The 17,684-nt window shown below is 32.9% G+C and overlaps 1 protein-coding gene across 2 annotated transcripts in view; it reads left to right on the forward strand.

Annotated features, from left to right (window-relative positions):
* LOC139510182 (uncharacterized) overlaps nt 1–17,684 on the forward strand; it is a 107,064-nt gene that overhangs the window by 47,157 nt on the left and 42,223 nt on the right. For both annotated transcript variants that reach the window (XM_071296600.1, XM_071296601.1), the window contains 3 exons: nt 1,577–1,813; nt 15,395–15,541; nt 15,787–16,080. In XM_071296600.1, coding sequence (XP_071152701.1) covers nt 1,577–1,813; nt 15,395–15,541; nt 15,787–16,080 — 678 coding nt within the window. The remainder of the gene's footprint in view (nt 1–1,576; nt 1,814–15,394; nt 15,542–15,786; nt 16,081–17,684) is intronic.

The raw sequence follows: 17,684 nt of genomic DNA on the forward strand, positions 1-17,684 counted from the left end.
AAAGATTTCAATTTCGTAGAATGTTTGTACGCGTTACTCTATTATAAAACAAAAGGATAAATACAACTTGATATTGAACTAGCGTCACAAGAATACAATTTTCCAACGGATTTTGCTAAATTGAGTTCTTGCCCATAATAACCATTTGCTCCATTTTAATAAGAATAAGAATATATAAGAATGAGAATAAGAATATTCATTGAATCCAACGAAAAGGCTCGTTTCCGTGCATATACACATATGTATAGAAATAATATTAAGTATTCAGTAATTAAAAAAATATATTACATTAAATATAAATGATTAAATAACTATACTCCATACTAGATGGTGTTTGAAAATAAAAAGAACAGAATATTTTGTCTCCCTAATACATAAAAATTAAAAATTAAAATAAACTACATATATTTAATTTTTGGAATGCAATTTTCTCTTATTTCAAAACAAATACATGTACTTATAATAATGAGTTATAAATCTTGACACTGACAAATTTTCAGACTCACATGACATCAACCAAATAAATGAATAACCAACGAGAGACGCTCTGGATTTTTTCAGTTTAAATAAACATTACCTGAAATATGTCTCAGCTTACATTGCATTACTTGAAAAAGTATTGCGGCAATGCCGACGGTGCAAGGGGCTGTATAGTCAGTCAAGGTCGTTAATAACTCTCGATATATTGCGGCAATTTTTAGTTTTTTAGTAAGATACAAGTACACACCCGTGATTTCGCGGGTCCGTGACTGAATTAAAGTATATAACTATGCCTAAGCCTTATTTTAGTAATTAGTATTGTCATCTGATAAAGTCATGTCGATTATAAGATACACAGTTTTCTCTGCTTTCAAATCTTTTTGTTTGAACCCATCGACCTGGAACTTATCAATTATTGGAAATATTAATTATTTGGAAAACAAAAGGTCCAGGCTATCCAGGAATGGGGTATTTTTTAATCAACAGCATTGTCCTATATTAGTTATCTTAGAAAGTCTTGCTGATTGCTGAATAAAGCTACAATAGGGAACAATTTGACAATGATTGAATTTAGTAGTGTTAGCCCTTTGATTATGACCCGTGTATATACAAAATCCTAAATACACCGTTTGGTGGTGCGCCTGTCAAATGCGGAACGTACAGATAAGGTAATAGCTAACAGGTGAATATACTATTGGTATCGGTATCGGATTAAACCCGGAACTTGTTAATTATTGGCAATATTAATTATGTGGAAAACAAAAGGGTCTGGAGTGGTGTAATTTGTAATCTACACAATTGTCCTATATTAGTTATATATAGAGTTGAATTCTTTGATTTGTCGTTTTTACCCGATGACGGCTGACAAATTGGACCTCGTAATTTTAGTATTATAGATACTATCACATCGATTCATTAAATATACACTAGTGTGTAACCTCAACTAATCAGACATATGAAAAAACAATGTTATAAATAAGTATATAAATTATACGTTATAACGTTCCTTAAAAGAATTTGATTTAAAAATGTAATACTGGCTTTGTGCGTCTTTACATTGTGTGTTAAACATCTATTCATTTGACGCTTATTTTAGTATCAAGATTCTGTCCTGATGGCTTCATTGGAAATATATATTGGGAGTCGTGTTACAAATTTATGAACGAACCTTCAACCTTTTTCGAGGCAAAGGCGAGTTGCGAGTCAAGAGGAGCAACACTAGTGAATGTACCTGAGAGCATTCTAATAAACAAGACTTCGTCAGATTACCGTTTCCTGGTAGCTGCAGAAGAGTACTATTACAATATATTTTTTCGCAATACCGAAATTAATTGTAAGTACTGAAATAATCAATCATGATACATGTTTTCCTTAGTCAAAATTATCAATAAATTATTATGAAAGGAAGATTGTAAATGTAAACTTTTTAAACATCCTTAAAAATGAAGACTGCGATCCATGGATGAGATGCGGATCCTCAGCTCGTTCTTGTGCTATTGTTTCTGACCATTTGCGGACCATATAGTTTGCAAATTGTCAAAAATATCATCAAGACCATAAGAGCTATAATGATACCGAATTTACTCTTGAAGATGCTGTTTCAGGTTGGTGTAGATCAACAAATATAAACGCTACTGTATACGTATACTTTCATGCATGGATGTTTATATGACAAATTATTAGTTAGAGCACCATTAATTTTGACATTACATTTGGTGTGAAAAATCATATATGCATTATTAAATTATTGTACAATTTGAGTGACAATAATTTCCTATATGTAACAAGTGTGGACACAGATGAGTGTGGATAGAATGTTTGGATGTTTGACAGTGTTTTATGATAAATGTAGTTCTATGATTTTCCTATATGTGTTGTTAACTGTGTTGCACGATGACAACCAACCGGAGCATTAGGAGTATTGTTTATTTTATATTTAGTTTAGTTTTTATGTTCAAGACAGGCATGGAAGAGACACTAATTGCATTAGTTACCAAATGATTATGATAGAATATGTTCCACATCTTTGATTTTGGATACATTTTATAGTTAGGAGAGCAACACATAATAGGTTCAATTTTTCGTGATTTTTTTAAATTGGGAGATGCCATCAGAGATATGATATCTGAGAACATGATATAAGGAGCCTGTAATTCAGTGGTTGTCGTTTGTTTATGTGTTACATATTCGTTTTTTCTTTATTTTTTGTACACAAATAAGCCTGTTATTTTTCTACTTTGAATTGTTTCACATTGTCATTTCGAGACCTTTTATAGCCGACTATGCTGCATTAGCTTTGCTCATTGTTGAAGGTTGTGCGGCGACCTGTAATTGTTAATTTCTATGTCATTTTGGTCTGTTGTGGAGAATTGTCTCATTGGCAATCATATCACATCTTTTTTAATATGTATTTGCTAACTATTTGTATGGTTCTATTTATATATACTGAGTGCCAATGAAAACGCAACACTTGGTTTTTCAAAAATAAAATTTATATTAGAAATCATAATCTTTCAAACTGAATTGTTCTTGAAAATTAACAATTCTAACAATAGATCGATATCAAACAAAAATGTTTCATTGTCATCTTTCGGGCGCAATAGATAAACGAAACATCCAATGTCGATCATCAAATCACAGTCCTAACTAAAAATGTTACAACCCCGTTGTGCAGCGCAATCTCGACAGCGCCGTGGAATTGATCATCCCGGACGTTTAATGTGATCTCGGGGAATGTTATTCCACTTGTCCTGTAAAGCAAACTCAAGCTGACTTTATGATATTGGTGGTGGTTTTCATCGTCTAAACCATGTCAAATCTGATGCAAAATTTGCTCTATCGGACCTAAATCTGGCGAAACGCATGACTTTTGGCCAAGGCTGGTGCCAAACGTCTATGTAACCACCACTGAAGATTTTTGGTACATAATAAATGATTTTTGGTCTAAAGAATTCGATGTTTACACCAGACAGCCGTTTAGATGTCGACTGTGGTCCTCTTTAACCGTTGAATTTCTGCGCAAATAGTGCTTTACTGAAATTGCTCCATAGGATCTACCGTGCCCACCATTGAACTCACGTGACCTTTGGACATCCATCAGAGTCGATATCGGATATGTTAAAGACCAAATGTATCGGTTTTACTGAGCGTTTCTTGCTTTTTGAACCCCGGGATGTGGCTTATCATTAACTGATCCATTTTTGTTGAATTTGTGGATGATTTGGGTTATTGTATGCTGTGAAAGGCTTCATTGGATCATGCCCGAAACTGCATGTCGCTTGTTGTCAGAAAGTCCTGGCATTTACTCAGATGTTTATTGCAGTTTCCTTACAATAAGGGCGGGAAAATTCATGACATTAGCCAAGCTTTAAATGACAAAATCGTGAAAATGGTGCGTATGTTGAAAAGCGGTGAACTCGGTTTATGTCCGTTCAAAATAACCCTTACTTTGCATTTGTTCCAAAAATCACCCAACCCTAAAGTTGTAGACAATTGTCTTTAAAGTCATTTTCAACCAACTTTACAAAGTTCTAATATAAAATAAATAAAAATTATCAGACTTTTTTGAAAAACAAAAGTGTTGCGTTTTCATTGGCACTCAGTATATCTTTGTGGTGGCTTGTCAGTATCATTAGTAAAACACCTTAAAATGTTGAATTGATCCTCAGATTAGAAGACATTTATTGGTTTTTAGTAATGACAATGCCTAACATGATGCTCGGGCCTGATGAGCTAGAAAGTAAGCTTCTGTGCTGTTTTCTATCAATTCTTTGATAATATCTCCTTCAAAGCTGGTGAAAGCAAAACAATTTTGGTCAATGGACAAATAATGTTTGGTTCAAACAGAAAAAAATGCTTTTATCTCCCTGTTACTTACATTGTACATAGAAATGATAATACTTGGCGACATCCTTGTACATGAGAGTTGTCTGTAAAATCTTTATTTCACAACGAATGAATTGCATAACAATGAACTGAGCTCAAAGCAAAGCACTTTAATAATACACTTTGACCGAGAGCTCAATCCAGTGATATACTTTGTACTACAGGTCCTTCATGAACATCCATCAACCAGAACCATATCTCAATAACATGCCATTCTACATGGTTGGATCAGAAGTCCTGAAAAAGACATGATTTTTTTTTTATTGTATTTAAAGTATATATGCATACATGTAGGTTAAAACTTTCACAAATTGGTGGTATAATCATTCAGTGTCTGGCAACTATCAATCGCTTCATGCACAAACTGATATAGGTTGAGCATGAGTAAAAATATACCTCCACCTAATTTTAGTCAACTGATGAAGAACTATATATAGCTAGTCACCATCGCCACTGAATCAGTGATATATGTACACATAAATACATGTAAGACTAAAATTAAAGTACATATATAAGACTAAAACTGACATTCGGTCTTTACCTTCATTCCCCAAGTCGTGTTCAAATCTGATTCATGATAAAATAAAAATTATAACCAATGAAATCAAAGGTAAATTAAGAGCCCCCCCCCTTGTCTGGAAAAAAAATGGTTGATTATTTAGAGAACCACTGGATCATGATCAGAGTGGTCCCTCTCTTAGGCAGTCAGTGGGCCCCCACTTATGAAAATTTCTGGATTCGCCACTGGAAATATCCCTCTAATAGACTAGCGTTTAAATCCCAGTTTTCTAATATGGTAGCTAGGTGGAACCTAAAACTAAAAAATTTGAAAAAAATATTTTAAATATATTTCAAATGCATGTACATGTGATAATATAAATTCTCCAAATTTCACTGTATTTTCCCTTTTGATGTTTTTCAACTACAGCCAGTTTGGTGTGGGTTGATGTTTGATTGTTGTACATGTTATATATCGACATGAGATTTGTTTATATACATACAACGCAAAGAAATTGTTCTGGTCATATAAAAAAATGTTAAGCGTCTTAATTTTCTTCCAGTCTTAGTACCGCCTACTTAACGTTTTTTTGGTACAATTTTCAATAAGCACTGTTAAAGTGTGTGAATAACGTATAAATGTTAAGTTTAATAAAAGACACAAAAACTGTATTGCTATCAATTCTAAAATGAGTTTTGAGGGTGGTGTGAAGAAGCAACCTTTTTATAATTATATATGCCAATCTCTTATTATATTATTTATTGGCAACCCTTATTACCCTCGTGACACAAGTTCTATTTATTTTTCACTTTTAAGAGGAAAATAAATGACTTAGGGATAGCGCTAAAATTAGGGTAGGTCATCAGGTAACGGTAAACAAACATATACTATTTTTTTGCCTAAGACTAGTCATTTTGCCACTGAGTTTTGAGGGCAGTGTGAAGAAGAAAGCTTATGCCAATCTCTTATTATATTATGCAAGTGTATTTCAAAAATTTTGAGGAAAATACAGCAAGATTAGAGTTAGTTTAGCATGGGCTTAGTTTATTTATAAACATAATGTAAACTTACCTAAATTTTCACTATTAACTACTGAACAGGATCCGGAACACTAACAATACTATGGTACGAAAATACTTCTAATCTGCAACACCTACTAAGAGACCAAGAAATAAAGAGAAATCAAAAAGTGAAATAAATAAGTTTGATTGCACCTTGAGTGAATAATTCTACATATTCCCAAGAATTCATTTTTTTATTGAATCTTGGATTTCTAAATACCTAAATTGACTGGCTGATTAAACATACACATGTATCAATGAACTTTAATAGATCAGGTTTTCAATGATCTTTCACTATTTTGGTTTCCCTCTTACACCTCAATTGATATCAATAACCCCAAATAAGAGGCCCACAAACCATAAACTGAATACAATTTCATTAAATATCTGGGAATCCACCCCCTTTATAAGTAACGTACCACTCAGAAATATTAATCTTAAATTTATGTAAATGAAAAGTAAGCTCCATAAATAAAATTCAACAATGTGGCTAAAAATTGACCATAGATAGACAAACAATTCACTTAAATTCGCATTTGAACTATGTTTTTGTTAATACAAATTAAAAGTAAACGTCCAGGGGCGTAGCTAGGCAATTTTGATGTGTACGCAATGCCGGAGAAGGTAGTCATACGGCCGGGGGTATGGGGGCCGCTGAAGGCCCCCAGATGCTCTGGGGTAAATGATGCAAAATCCTGCATTCTCGCAATTTCCGAGGACTTAAAATGTCCTCACAGAAATCTTACTTTCAGGAGAAACAAGTCAACTTTGGAAATAAATAATCAGAGAAAAACAAAGAAACCCGTACTGTTGGGCTTAACAATTTGTTTTTTCTTTTCTTATGTGTAGTGGGTTAAAATGGCTTGATGAGGTATATTTTATTTGTTACCTAATCATGCTGAACCCACTTTACATTAGAAAACAAACTAATTTCTAAGCCAACACTGTGCAACTTAAATGGTATTTTTCTTATTGAGAAAATACATAAATAAAAATCCGAATTAGACACATATCTTTATGTTTTATTTTATGAGTGAACAAGTAGTGTTTTTCAGCTTTTTTTTTTCTCTCAAAGTTAATTATGAAAAATCAATGCCCATTTCCTTTCTTTTTTTCTACTAAAGATGTCCAAAACCGTGTCTGTTTTAATTTTGTTTTCTTAGTATATGTTCAAAAGACCAAGTCCAGATAAACGATTCGTTTTCATTGTTTTTCTCAACTAGGTCTTCACTCTTCTCATGGTACTAAAGAACCGTTCTACCCGCGTTGCCGTCGAGATCGGCATACATGCAAATACATTAAGTATCTAAAAGATTCCGGGATATCCTTGGTTTATAACATTTAACGTTTCCTGCAGCTTGTTAGGAATGTTATCAAAATATCCAGTCCATTTTGTTAACCATCTCCGAATTTCGATCTTGAAATTCGTCTTTTGTAACATGGGCATCATCTGCATTTCATTAAAGATTATGTCCCCAACAGCTAAAGTAAGTTGGTCAATGTTTTTTGGGATTAACTTTTGTGCGACATAACGTGGCTCTGCTTATTCAACTCTGCTATCAAATGATCGACGAAAGGTAGATACATGTTCAGTTTCATTAGAATGAATTGGTGTCCATGGTCTCTTAAGAATGTCATATTTTGTTCCATCAGTTATTTTGGAATCTTCAGAAAAGATGTCAGGGAAAGGAGGCATAGAAGACGTGACAATTGTGTTTTGACACCCGGAGGACTAAGCCATTTTAAATTGTTTGTATCAGCAACAGAATCACGATGCTGATTTCGTAAATGAAAAGGGAAGACTAGTTTTCGGAACGGAATATAGCTACAAAGTGATCATTAACATATTTTTTTTTATTTAACTTCATTACTTTAGTTAAATTCTTAATAGATTTACCATATTTTTATTTTTGTGAGATTTTCAATGTGTACGCAACTGCGTTTTTGCGTACGGGTTGCTACGCGCCTGACGTCATTCAGACAGCTAAGCTAATTTGAGGCGCATTGCAATTCAAATTACAATTGATGGTAGGATGTAAACCTTTTCAAATGTGAATTAAACTAATTCAAATTAGTTAATGTCAATCCAATTCAAATTAGGTGTGAACTCTGTATTATTATCAGGTAGTTTTAAAACTGAAAGATACTTTTAAGGGAAGGGAAAGAAACGGTTGAAACCATGTGTGTTACAAACACTGTTTATTCAAGTCAGAATCCTGGATCTCAAAAGCACTTTCGTAATGTCAAATGAAAACATGAATATGATAGTAATATACAAAACTATTTATTACTAAGTAAACGACATTTTTTTTAGTGAAAAATCTGCATTCCAGGTGTAAATTGAGGCAAATAATATCATTGAGTGCATTTTCTTGTCAAGTGACCAGCAGACATTGAAATCTACCTTTTGAATGAAAGGAGAACTCATAAGTTGAAAATGAATGATGTAAATCTAGATTCTAATAATAGCAAAAGGGAGCTCACATTCACAACAGTTAAAGCATTGCTGAGTTAGTGAACAGAGCATTTTTCTCATTAACTTAAATCCACCTATTGGAATGGATAAAACCAGAATTTTAAGACATAAGTTATAAAATATCTGATAAAAAGCAGTACTAAGCGTGCATGTTACGCTAGAAACATATTCAAAGAATACAGTTTTATAACTTCTTAATGTCATATCCAATATTTATCAAAACCTAAAGGGGAGATACATGTGTACATGCACCTTACTTCCTATTTTTTTCCGTGGATGTCAATACACCTAATCGCTATTTATTCCATACTGGATAAGTTCTAACATTACACAACTTTTTCATCCAGTTGAAGCTATCTGGGGGCCGTTGAAACAATTCACCATGCACAATACTTTTTAATGAAAACCCTTTTAACTTACCGTAAATACTTAAAACAAAATAATTTTTACTTCAATTTAATTTCGAAAAAAGTGGATCATACTATATTAAAGTTTCTTGATAATCGCTTTCTAAAGTTTTTCCTCCCTCAGCTCTCTACTGAAAAACCTCTATTTTCAGCCGCATGACCCAAACAGGAAGTTTTACATGTGACTGGTTTTGCCAGATTGGACTAAATAGCAATAAGGTGTATTTTCTGGGATTGTTGAAAACTTGCATATTCATCACTATCTGATTTTATGGGTATAACAATCCAGACAGACAAATAGCAATAAGGTGTTTAGGAAAACATGACCTAAAGCCTCCTTCATATAAGTCAAAAACTTGAGAACTCATACTGAATGGTCAAATGTGTTCAATATGAAAATTGCAGTTAAGATGGTAAAATCACAAATCAGCCGTTAACGAAATGGACTGAAAGTATGACTTTTGCGCAAATTTAAAAGGGAAACAGAGGCGGATTTAGAGGGGGGCCCGGCCCCCCCTTTTTGGGAAAAAATTTGGTTGCTTATATAAGGAATCACTGAAGCGTGACTGGAGCGGGCCCCCTCTTACACTGTAAATAAAAGTGTTAAGAATCTGAACACTTTTTGAACGCCCTTTTGTAACACTTCTGGAACGCGTAACGGTGTTCTCAATATTAACATTGGTGTTCCAGTTTTTAACATTATGTGTGCATCTTTCGAACGCTATGTGTGTTATTTTTGAACGGATAGTGTGTACTCCTTGAACACCTAGTGTTTGAATCTGGAACGCGTAACAGTGTTCTAGATATTAACTTTCGTGTTCCAGTTTTTAACATCATGTGTGCATCTTTCGAACGCTATGTGTTATTATAGAACGGATAGCGTGTACTTCTTGAACGCCTAGTGTTTGAATCTGGAACATGTCCTTGTGAGCAAAATTGTATGCCGTTACGCGTTCTAAGCCTTGTAACACTTCTGGAACGCTCGGACTGTGTTCCAGAAATATGTGTTAATATCCAGAACACATAGTGTATATTACTGGAACACAATTTTACATGTTCCAGAAAAAGTGTTATATTCTCTGAAACATTATTGTGGTCTTGTAAAACAAATATTTTAATTGATTAAAAACGTCTTTAATTGATTAAAAAAGGCAACATTTAAAAAAAAAGTACAATAAAATGTGAAATATTGAAGCAACTTTAAAATGACAAGTTAGACAAGTTAGAAATATAACATTTGTAATTTGCAAAATGTGTCCAAATATTTACTCATAAACAAAATGTTCGTCATATATTTAAAATTATTATGTTACAACAAAGTCAAGTGGTTTATGTTTAACTCATCGTTTGCAACTTCCTAAGTCAAGAACTGTTCTGAATTTCTTTACAAAATACTGATGCCACTGACTCTTTTATCACCAAAATGTTCCATAATCCACTGGCTGCATAGCACTCAGATAGTCAATATCAAACATAAAATACCCTGTGTATATGATGCTAGTAGTCGAGTCGGTGTTCATGTAACACTGCTTCCTTGGACACTTTTAAACGTGATTTGAGTCGTTTACAACTGATTTTGAGCTTCCATTTTTAGAGGATTCGTCTCCTTGGGTTATAATTATTCTTTAACCTTGTTATCCATCAACCGTAAGTTCTAAAATGTGAAATATGAAGTGTATGAGTAAACAAATTATTCATCATGTCGACATTCCTTAAGAATATTAGAAAATCTTATTTCGTTTTTGTAATTCCATTATACTTGTCAGCATTATAAGATAAGATGCATTTGCCAATGAGTGGTAATTGAGTGGTCAAATGTGCTCTCGTGTTCACCTCTATATCTTTTTAAAAAAATGATAGAAAGTGTCCAGCAAGTGCTATTATGTTTTTTAGGCAAAACTTTATCGTCAACTTAGACTTGTCACTAAATTAACTGCTAACATTTCAAGAAACTAATTACCATTTGCCTTTATTTTGAAAGATATTTAGTAATTTTTTCACTTATGATCTGTATACGGATAATTGACGGATGATGTAATTGCATCAAATTTAGCTCAAATAGCTTTCTGATTAATGTAAACAAGTGAATGGTGCACATTTTATTGATAAATCTGCAATAACAACACTTGTAAGAAGTCAATGGACATGCACTCCTATTCAAAATTCTTAAACTTACATATAGTACTTTTATGGTGCAGGATAAGTAGTCATCTCTTGAACTGCAACATGTTCTCTTTATTCTCGAGGTATGCACGAACAATTACCCTTAAGTACAGTATAGTTGGGTTTGTACCCTATAAAAGTAACATAGGAATACATTACAATACATGAATGCAGTGCACAAGGGTGGACATTTGCTAAAATGAATTACTAATTACAAAGCTATTATAAATAACATATACATGAGAAATTTAAAATTAGTGTTGCAGTATGCCTTTTTTTACAAACTTCTGTCTTGACATTGCAATGTCATGACAGTTTTTGCATTTGTGAACAAATCCTTATGCATTGGTTTTATTTAATTAAAAAATGTACATCCTCAAAAGTGTAGATGATCGTTTGATCTTCTTAATGCTTTCTATACACAATGTTTGAGTCGTGTTAGGAATACATGGCGTTCGGAGAAAACGATTAGCTTGAACGCATCATGTTCGAGACCAGAACACATTTACAATAGCAACGATATCATTTAACATTTACGTATTTTACAGAGGTTAATTTTTTTTTTTAAACATGATAATTTGAATGTAATCTCTCAAAGAACCGCTACTTTTTTAATCGAATTATGACAGCACAGTTAAGTGGAAGTGGAGGGGGCAGTTTTATGTTCGAACAAAATGTTCTTCCATTTATACTTCAGTGTGTCCTGTCCAAGTAGACATTTGTTGATTTCATGACTAAAAAAAATATTTTTTATGTTCGTCATGTGTAGATAAATATAGATAAACATACCTATTATATCAAGTTTTGTTGTTAATTTTCTTCAGTGAAGCTTCTTCAATCACGATCAAAAACCAAACTTCCGGTACATTAAAACGTCACGCGCTGTTATGTACGCGGATATGTTTGGAACACATGGCGTTCAGGGAAAATGGTAAATTTGAACGCATCATGTTCGACACCAGAACGCTTTTACAAGAGCAACGTTTTCATGAGCATTTACGCATTTACATTGTTAAAAAAAATACCTTAAGAACTTAAGTCGTTTAGAAAAAGATTCATATTAAAAATCAATCATTTGCACGCTTATAAATACGCTCTTGTAAAATGTTTCATTTTTTTTTTACCAAACTATAATTTGCTTATATGCCGATACAGCTAAAATACATTTATCGTCAAATCATAGTACGAATCACCCTTATTCATCGTCTGTTTGACTCTGAAATGATGAAAAAAATTTTCACTCCCCATTACAATATAAGAACATTTTTAGTGTTCAATTTAGAACACTTGTCTTGAATATGTGCGTTAAAAGACTGAACACAATGTGTTATATTCTTTAACGCTGGCGTTCAATGTGGAACACTAATGTTAATAACTGAACATATTGTGTTTAAAATTGGAACGCGTCCAGACGCGTCAGGCGTCTGCAATATTTGCAGTGTAGGTCAGTCAGTGGGCCCCCACATATGAAAATTCCTGGATCCGTCACTGGGAAATGACGGGGAAGGGGCAAATAAACATTCAAGCAGAGCAAATGCTGTTTAAATTAGTATGCGGGTTTTAAATATAGAGTGAAAGTGGAGTCATCTTTTTAAACTTAAGTTAAATATAACTTATGTAGACTTACCTTCTAATTCAATATAAAAAAAAAACCACACAAGACTCAGAACTATGTCTAATTCACTTGGACTACTAATATGCAAACCTAAAAACAAAAAGAAATATATCATAAAATAGTGATTGAAAAATTCACAACACTTTGAAAGGATAATCCAGACACGTGTTACACGGGGAGCATGTTTGTTTACAAATAATAATGTCACGTGATCGCGCACTGACCTCGCATGTTGCATCGCCCTTACAATTCACCAATACATAACCATTTTCATGCAAACATGCAACGTGAATGTGATTGGTTATCAAATAATACAAAAATAATGCATGAACCGTTGAAGAAAAAATTATTTCATCAAATAGATGGATTTTCACTTTCGACACGAATAGGTCGAGTTGACATTTCTGTCATCGGAGATTAGTATTGAGATAAATGGGATAAAACGGACCGTCAAAAAGGTCTAGAGAAGCACATCAGTAGAACCTTAACATGAATAAGTAATACTTACAAAAAATTCTCTAATTGATAAACTATATGACTAAAATTTCACGAAAATAACAATAAATAATTTTGTTCTTCGTGATGAAACTGCTTAAATTGGCGCGAAAAATATTCTTACTCCTACTGCTTCACGTAAAAAAAAATGTATAGAATTGAATTCGACTACAGTTCAGCATAAAAAAACGTGAATATGCAAAAGTCTGATAATATGTTAATGAAAAAGTGTGTATAAATTTTCGTAAACGAAGTTACCTGTATACTTCACCAAGAACTACATTTGAGCGCAAAGATCGTATGTGTGATTCGGCTTATGTAACAATCGTCAATCGGAACTACTCGGCTATTCACTTCGTGCAACCAGAAAGGCCGAGTAGTTCCGATTGGTAACAAAGTACAACATGATTAATGGAATTTTTTGCGTTGCTATTAAATCATTGAAACCACGTGATTGAGGCCATCTATTTTTATTGCGGGTTCCACATATCTAAATCGGAATTATAGAAAAAATGGAATTTTGTGAGCAGAATCAAAACAGAAATGATGAACACTGCAACATTTCCATCAAAATAAAAATAGGATGGAGGATCTGTGTATTCACATTATTTGTAAAACTCTCCTTCTTCCTGTGAGGCGTGTGCTTTACATCGAGGCTTATTATGCTAAGCATCGACGCCACAGTACTTCAACCAATCAGACAATGTTTATTTGGGGCATTCTATCTAATTTTACTCAGATTTTGGAATATTTTAATCGAAATTATAGAAAAATGGAACATTGTTAGTACATATAAAATAGAAAAAGATGAATACTTTTAGCTGGAGATAATTTGGATGGGGGTTCTGTGTATTCACATTATTTGCACAACTCTCCTTACTGATGCCATATTTTGGAATTTCCGTGACCTAAATGGTTCGCGAAAATTAATATTTTTATATATAGTATAGTAATTAAGTTCAGCTTTGTTTTAAAACATCTTCTTCTTTGACTTTATAAGCTTATTTGTTGACTTATTACTGTAAGTTTGTCAAGACAATTCAAATAATCAAACGTTTTTTTTTAATTTAAATATATACGTATATTGTAACTTAAATCAATTTCATTATCTTAAATATCTGCTCCAGATTTTGTCGTGCAAGGCAATTTAATTAGTTTCTGTCATAATTTCTTTTGTTTTTTTCGATTCTTCTTTTGTCAGATTTGTTGCAAGTAAAAAAATGAAATGTTATAAGACCGGTTTCAAATGTAATAATCATGATCTTTTGACCAATGTCCTTTTCACTGTGTATTCATACTTTAACCTTGACAAATACCTACGTAATGTGCGTTGAAAAAAAAAAATTCTCCGTCTTTTCGTGAAGGAGTTCGAGACAAAACATTATTACTTTAACAACGTATGAAATGGTGAAAAAAAACCCACCTTTTTAGTAATTCATTCACATTGCTACAACGCAATGACGCCCATCTTCACTGTCTAAAACTAAGAAAATTGCCAAAACCAGCAAAAAAAATACATGTGAGTGTCTTTGAAGTTACATTATTTTGGCAAAAAGAATATGGCTTCCTAATTATGTACATGTACAAATAGCATCACAGACTTCATTCACACGTTCTTATTCGTAATTGGATACGCAAACGTCAAATTATTTAATTAGAGATTTCTTTTGACAAACAAAAAGATTACAAGAAGATGTGGGCTATTTTTTTTTAATGAGATATACCAATAGCACAAGGCAGAATCCTAGAATTTAAACAAAAAAATACTGCAGATATAATAGATTAACAACTTATGACTACCCCTTTGTACCGTAAACTGTACTTTATAAAATTCATATAAAAAAATGTGCATCCTGCAGACCTTATATATTACATTAAAATTTAATAAAAAAAAACCTCTTACTGGTTTCATTTTCATGAACAAGAATATTTTTCGAAAATGAGGCTTAAAAGAGAGACGAAAGATACCAGAGGGACAGTCAAACTCATTAATCGAAAATAAACTGACAACGCCATGGCTAAAATAGAAAAAGACAAACAGACAAACAATAGTACACATGACACAACACAGTTAATAGTTTCTGTTACTGATTGGAAAGTCAAAGTTAAATCTTAAAAATTCTATTCCTTGGTTATTGGATGATAAACTCAAGATATTATTCGAAGTGGTGAAGCGTTTTCAGTTTAAAGGTATATAGTACTTAGTTGCTATTTTTGCAAATGTACTACAGCGTTCGTTCTCGAATTTTAATGCCATCAGTAATTATAAAATTTCGATGTATAGCTATATTTATACTAAAACATATATTACAGGGATGAACTTTTGGTATAAAGATCAGTTGGCAGACTCAAACACTTGTGATAAAATCGCTTATACTGACGGAGACACATTTAGCTCAACTGAAGACTGCAATACGAAATTGCCGTACATGTGTGAAATGAAAGGAAAGGTTGAAACAGGTAAATATGACTTTTGTCAAACCCAAATAGAATTACAAAAAGAAGAGTTCAATTTTTATAGGTATAACATTAGGACTCGTTAGAAAAATTCGTGTATGTGAACATGGCATCACCCCAAGACTCATTTTGTTATTCGTTGTTTGACTCTAAAGAAAATATATTTTTTTTTAGTTGAAATCATATTTTTTGATTATATATGTGTATTATGATTTTTTTAAAAGTTCGTTTTATTTTTACATTTTTAGACAAGCAGATGTTCATAAGTATAAGTGTGATACCCTGGAGGGATGACAGAATCATGCACACGTTATGTAATCTTTCAAGACCATTATTACCAGGAGAGAATATATATATTTCCATTAATTATAGACCCATTTCTAGAGATCGCATAATTGCGCTGGACGATACAGGATTACAATATTTAGGCGACCTCTCCTCTATTTACCAACGCGTGGTTCGAAATGGAATTCATCTATGTGAAGTCACAGGATTGCATAACAAACAAAAATGGTCGGCAGAATTTTTGTATCAGGAACCAGGTATGTTAAATCCAAAACCAAAATATGTTTCTTATATCCATTTTTTCCCAATTTTTGCTCTTATTCTCTTTTTGCACACTTAGACAAAAAATGCTACAATAAAATATTACAGTGAAGAAAATGCCAACAATTTGTGTTTGCACTTTAGTTTCAGTTTTATTTCAGACAGTGCGCAAATGTCCATCTCCCCAAGTGATTGGTGTGAATATTTTCTATGCTCTGCTGTCAAAATTATAATTATTATTATTATTTTTTATTATTTTTTCCTACAGTATATTCGTCATTCGTTTTATTGTCCATCTTTACAATATAAATGATATATCTTTTTTTATTTATTGATAACATAATTAGTGTTTACATCGAAAAAAAAACCAATATTAAAAGGTCATATAGTCTTGAGGCCGTTCTTTCACTTATAATTGTTAACGTTTTTACATTCTGACTTGGATGGAGAGTTTTCTCATTGGCACTCATGTTCTTTTTTATATCAAATTGGTAACCTTCAGGAAGAAGTTTACTTAAATGATCGAGCGGATTAAACGGTTCGTATCTGCTTTATATTTAGAATGTGATATCCCGTTTATAATGAGTTATTAGGTACAGCCGAAATTCAACTTCTAACTGTATTTGGCCTTTTAAAGTTTTTTTTATTCGAGTATCACTCACTGATGAGTAGACAAAACGCGCGTCTGGCGTACACAATTTGAATCCTGGTATCTATGATGATTTTATTCGAAAATAAATCTTTGTATCTTCTAATAGAGTACTTGGAGTTTATTAAGCTGGTCACCTCTGTTATACTTTCGCCGTTGGAAGACACCATATTATATGACCATGTGATGTATTCACCATAAAATTGAGAATGGAAATGGGGAATGTGTCAAAGAGACAACAAACCGACCATAGAGCAGACAACAGCCGAAGGCCACCAATGCAGCGAGAAACTCCCGCACCCGAAGGCGTCATTCAGCTGGCCCCTAAACAAATATGTATACTAGCTCAGTGATAATGGACGTCATACTAAACTCCGAATTATACACAAGAAACTAAAATTAAAAATCATACAAGACTGACAAAAGCCAGAGGCTCCTGACTTTGGACAGGCGCGAAATTGCGGCGGGGTAAAATTTTTTTTTTTTAGATCTTAAACCTCCCCCTATACCTCTACCCAATGTAGAAAAAAAATCATAAAAATACGCACAGTAAAACTCAGTTTAAGAGAAGTCCGAGACCGATGTCAGAATACGAAACAAAAGAAAATAAAGAAAATGAAAATAATACATAAATAACAACAGACTACTAGCAGTTACTGACATGCCAGCTCCAGACCTCAATTAAACTGATTGAAAGATTATCTTTTCATCATATGAATATCAGGCACAATCCCTTCTGTTAGGGGTTTAGTATTATATCATCATGAGATATACGAGAAGAACATAACCCGTGTCATGCCAAGAACTGGTTTTAGAATAAATGTGTTTAATTCCGATGCAAAGACCCTATAAGTGAATCAATATTAAAGTCAAAATATGCAATCTTTAATGACCGGACAACAGTATCGTAACTATATCCCTTCTGAATAAGTCTGTTTAAAGGTTTTGTTA

The sequence above is a fragment of the Mytilus edulis genome, chromosome 2, assembly GCF_963676685.1.
Source record: "Mytilus edulis chromosome 2, xbMytEdul2.2, whole genome shotgun sequence".
NCBI classification, from domain to species: domain Eukaryota; kingdom Metazoa; phylum Mollusca; class Bivalvia; order Mytilida; family Mytilidae; genus Mytilus; species Mytilus edulis.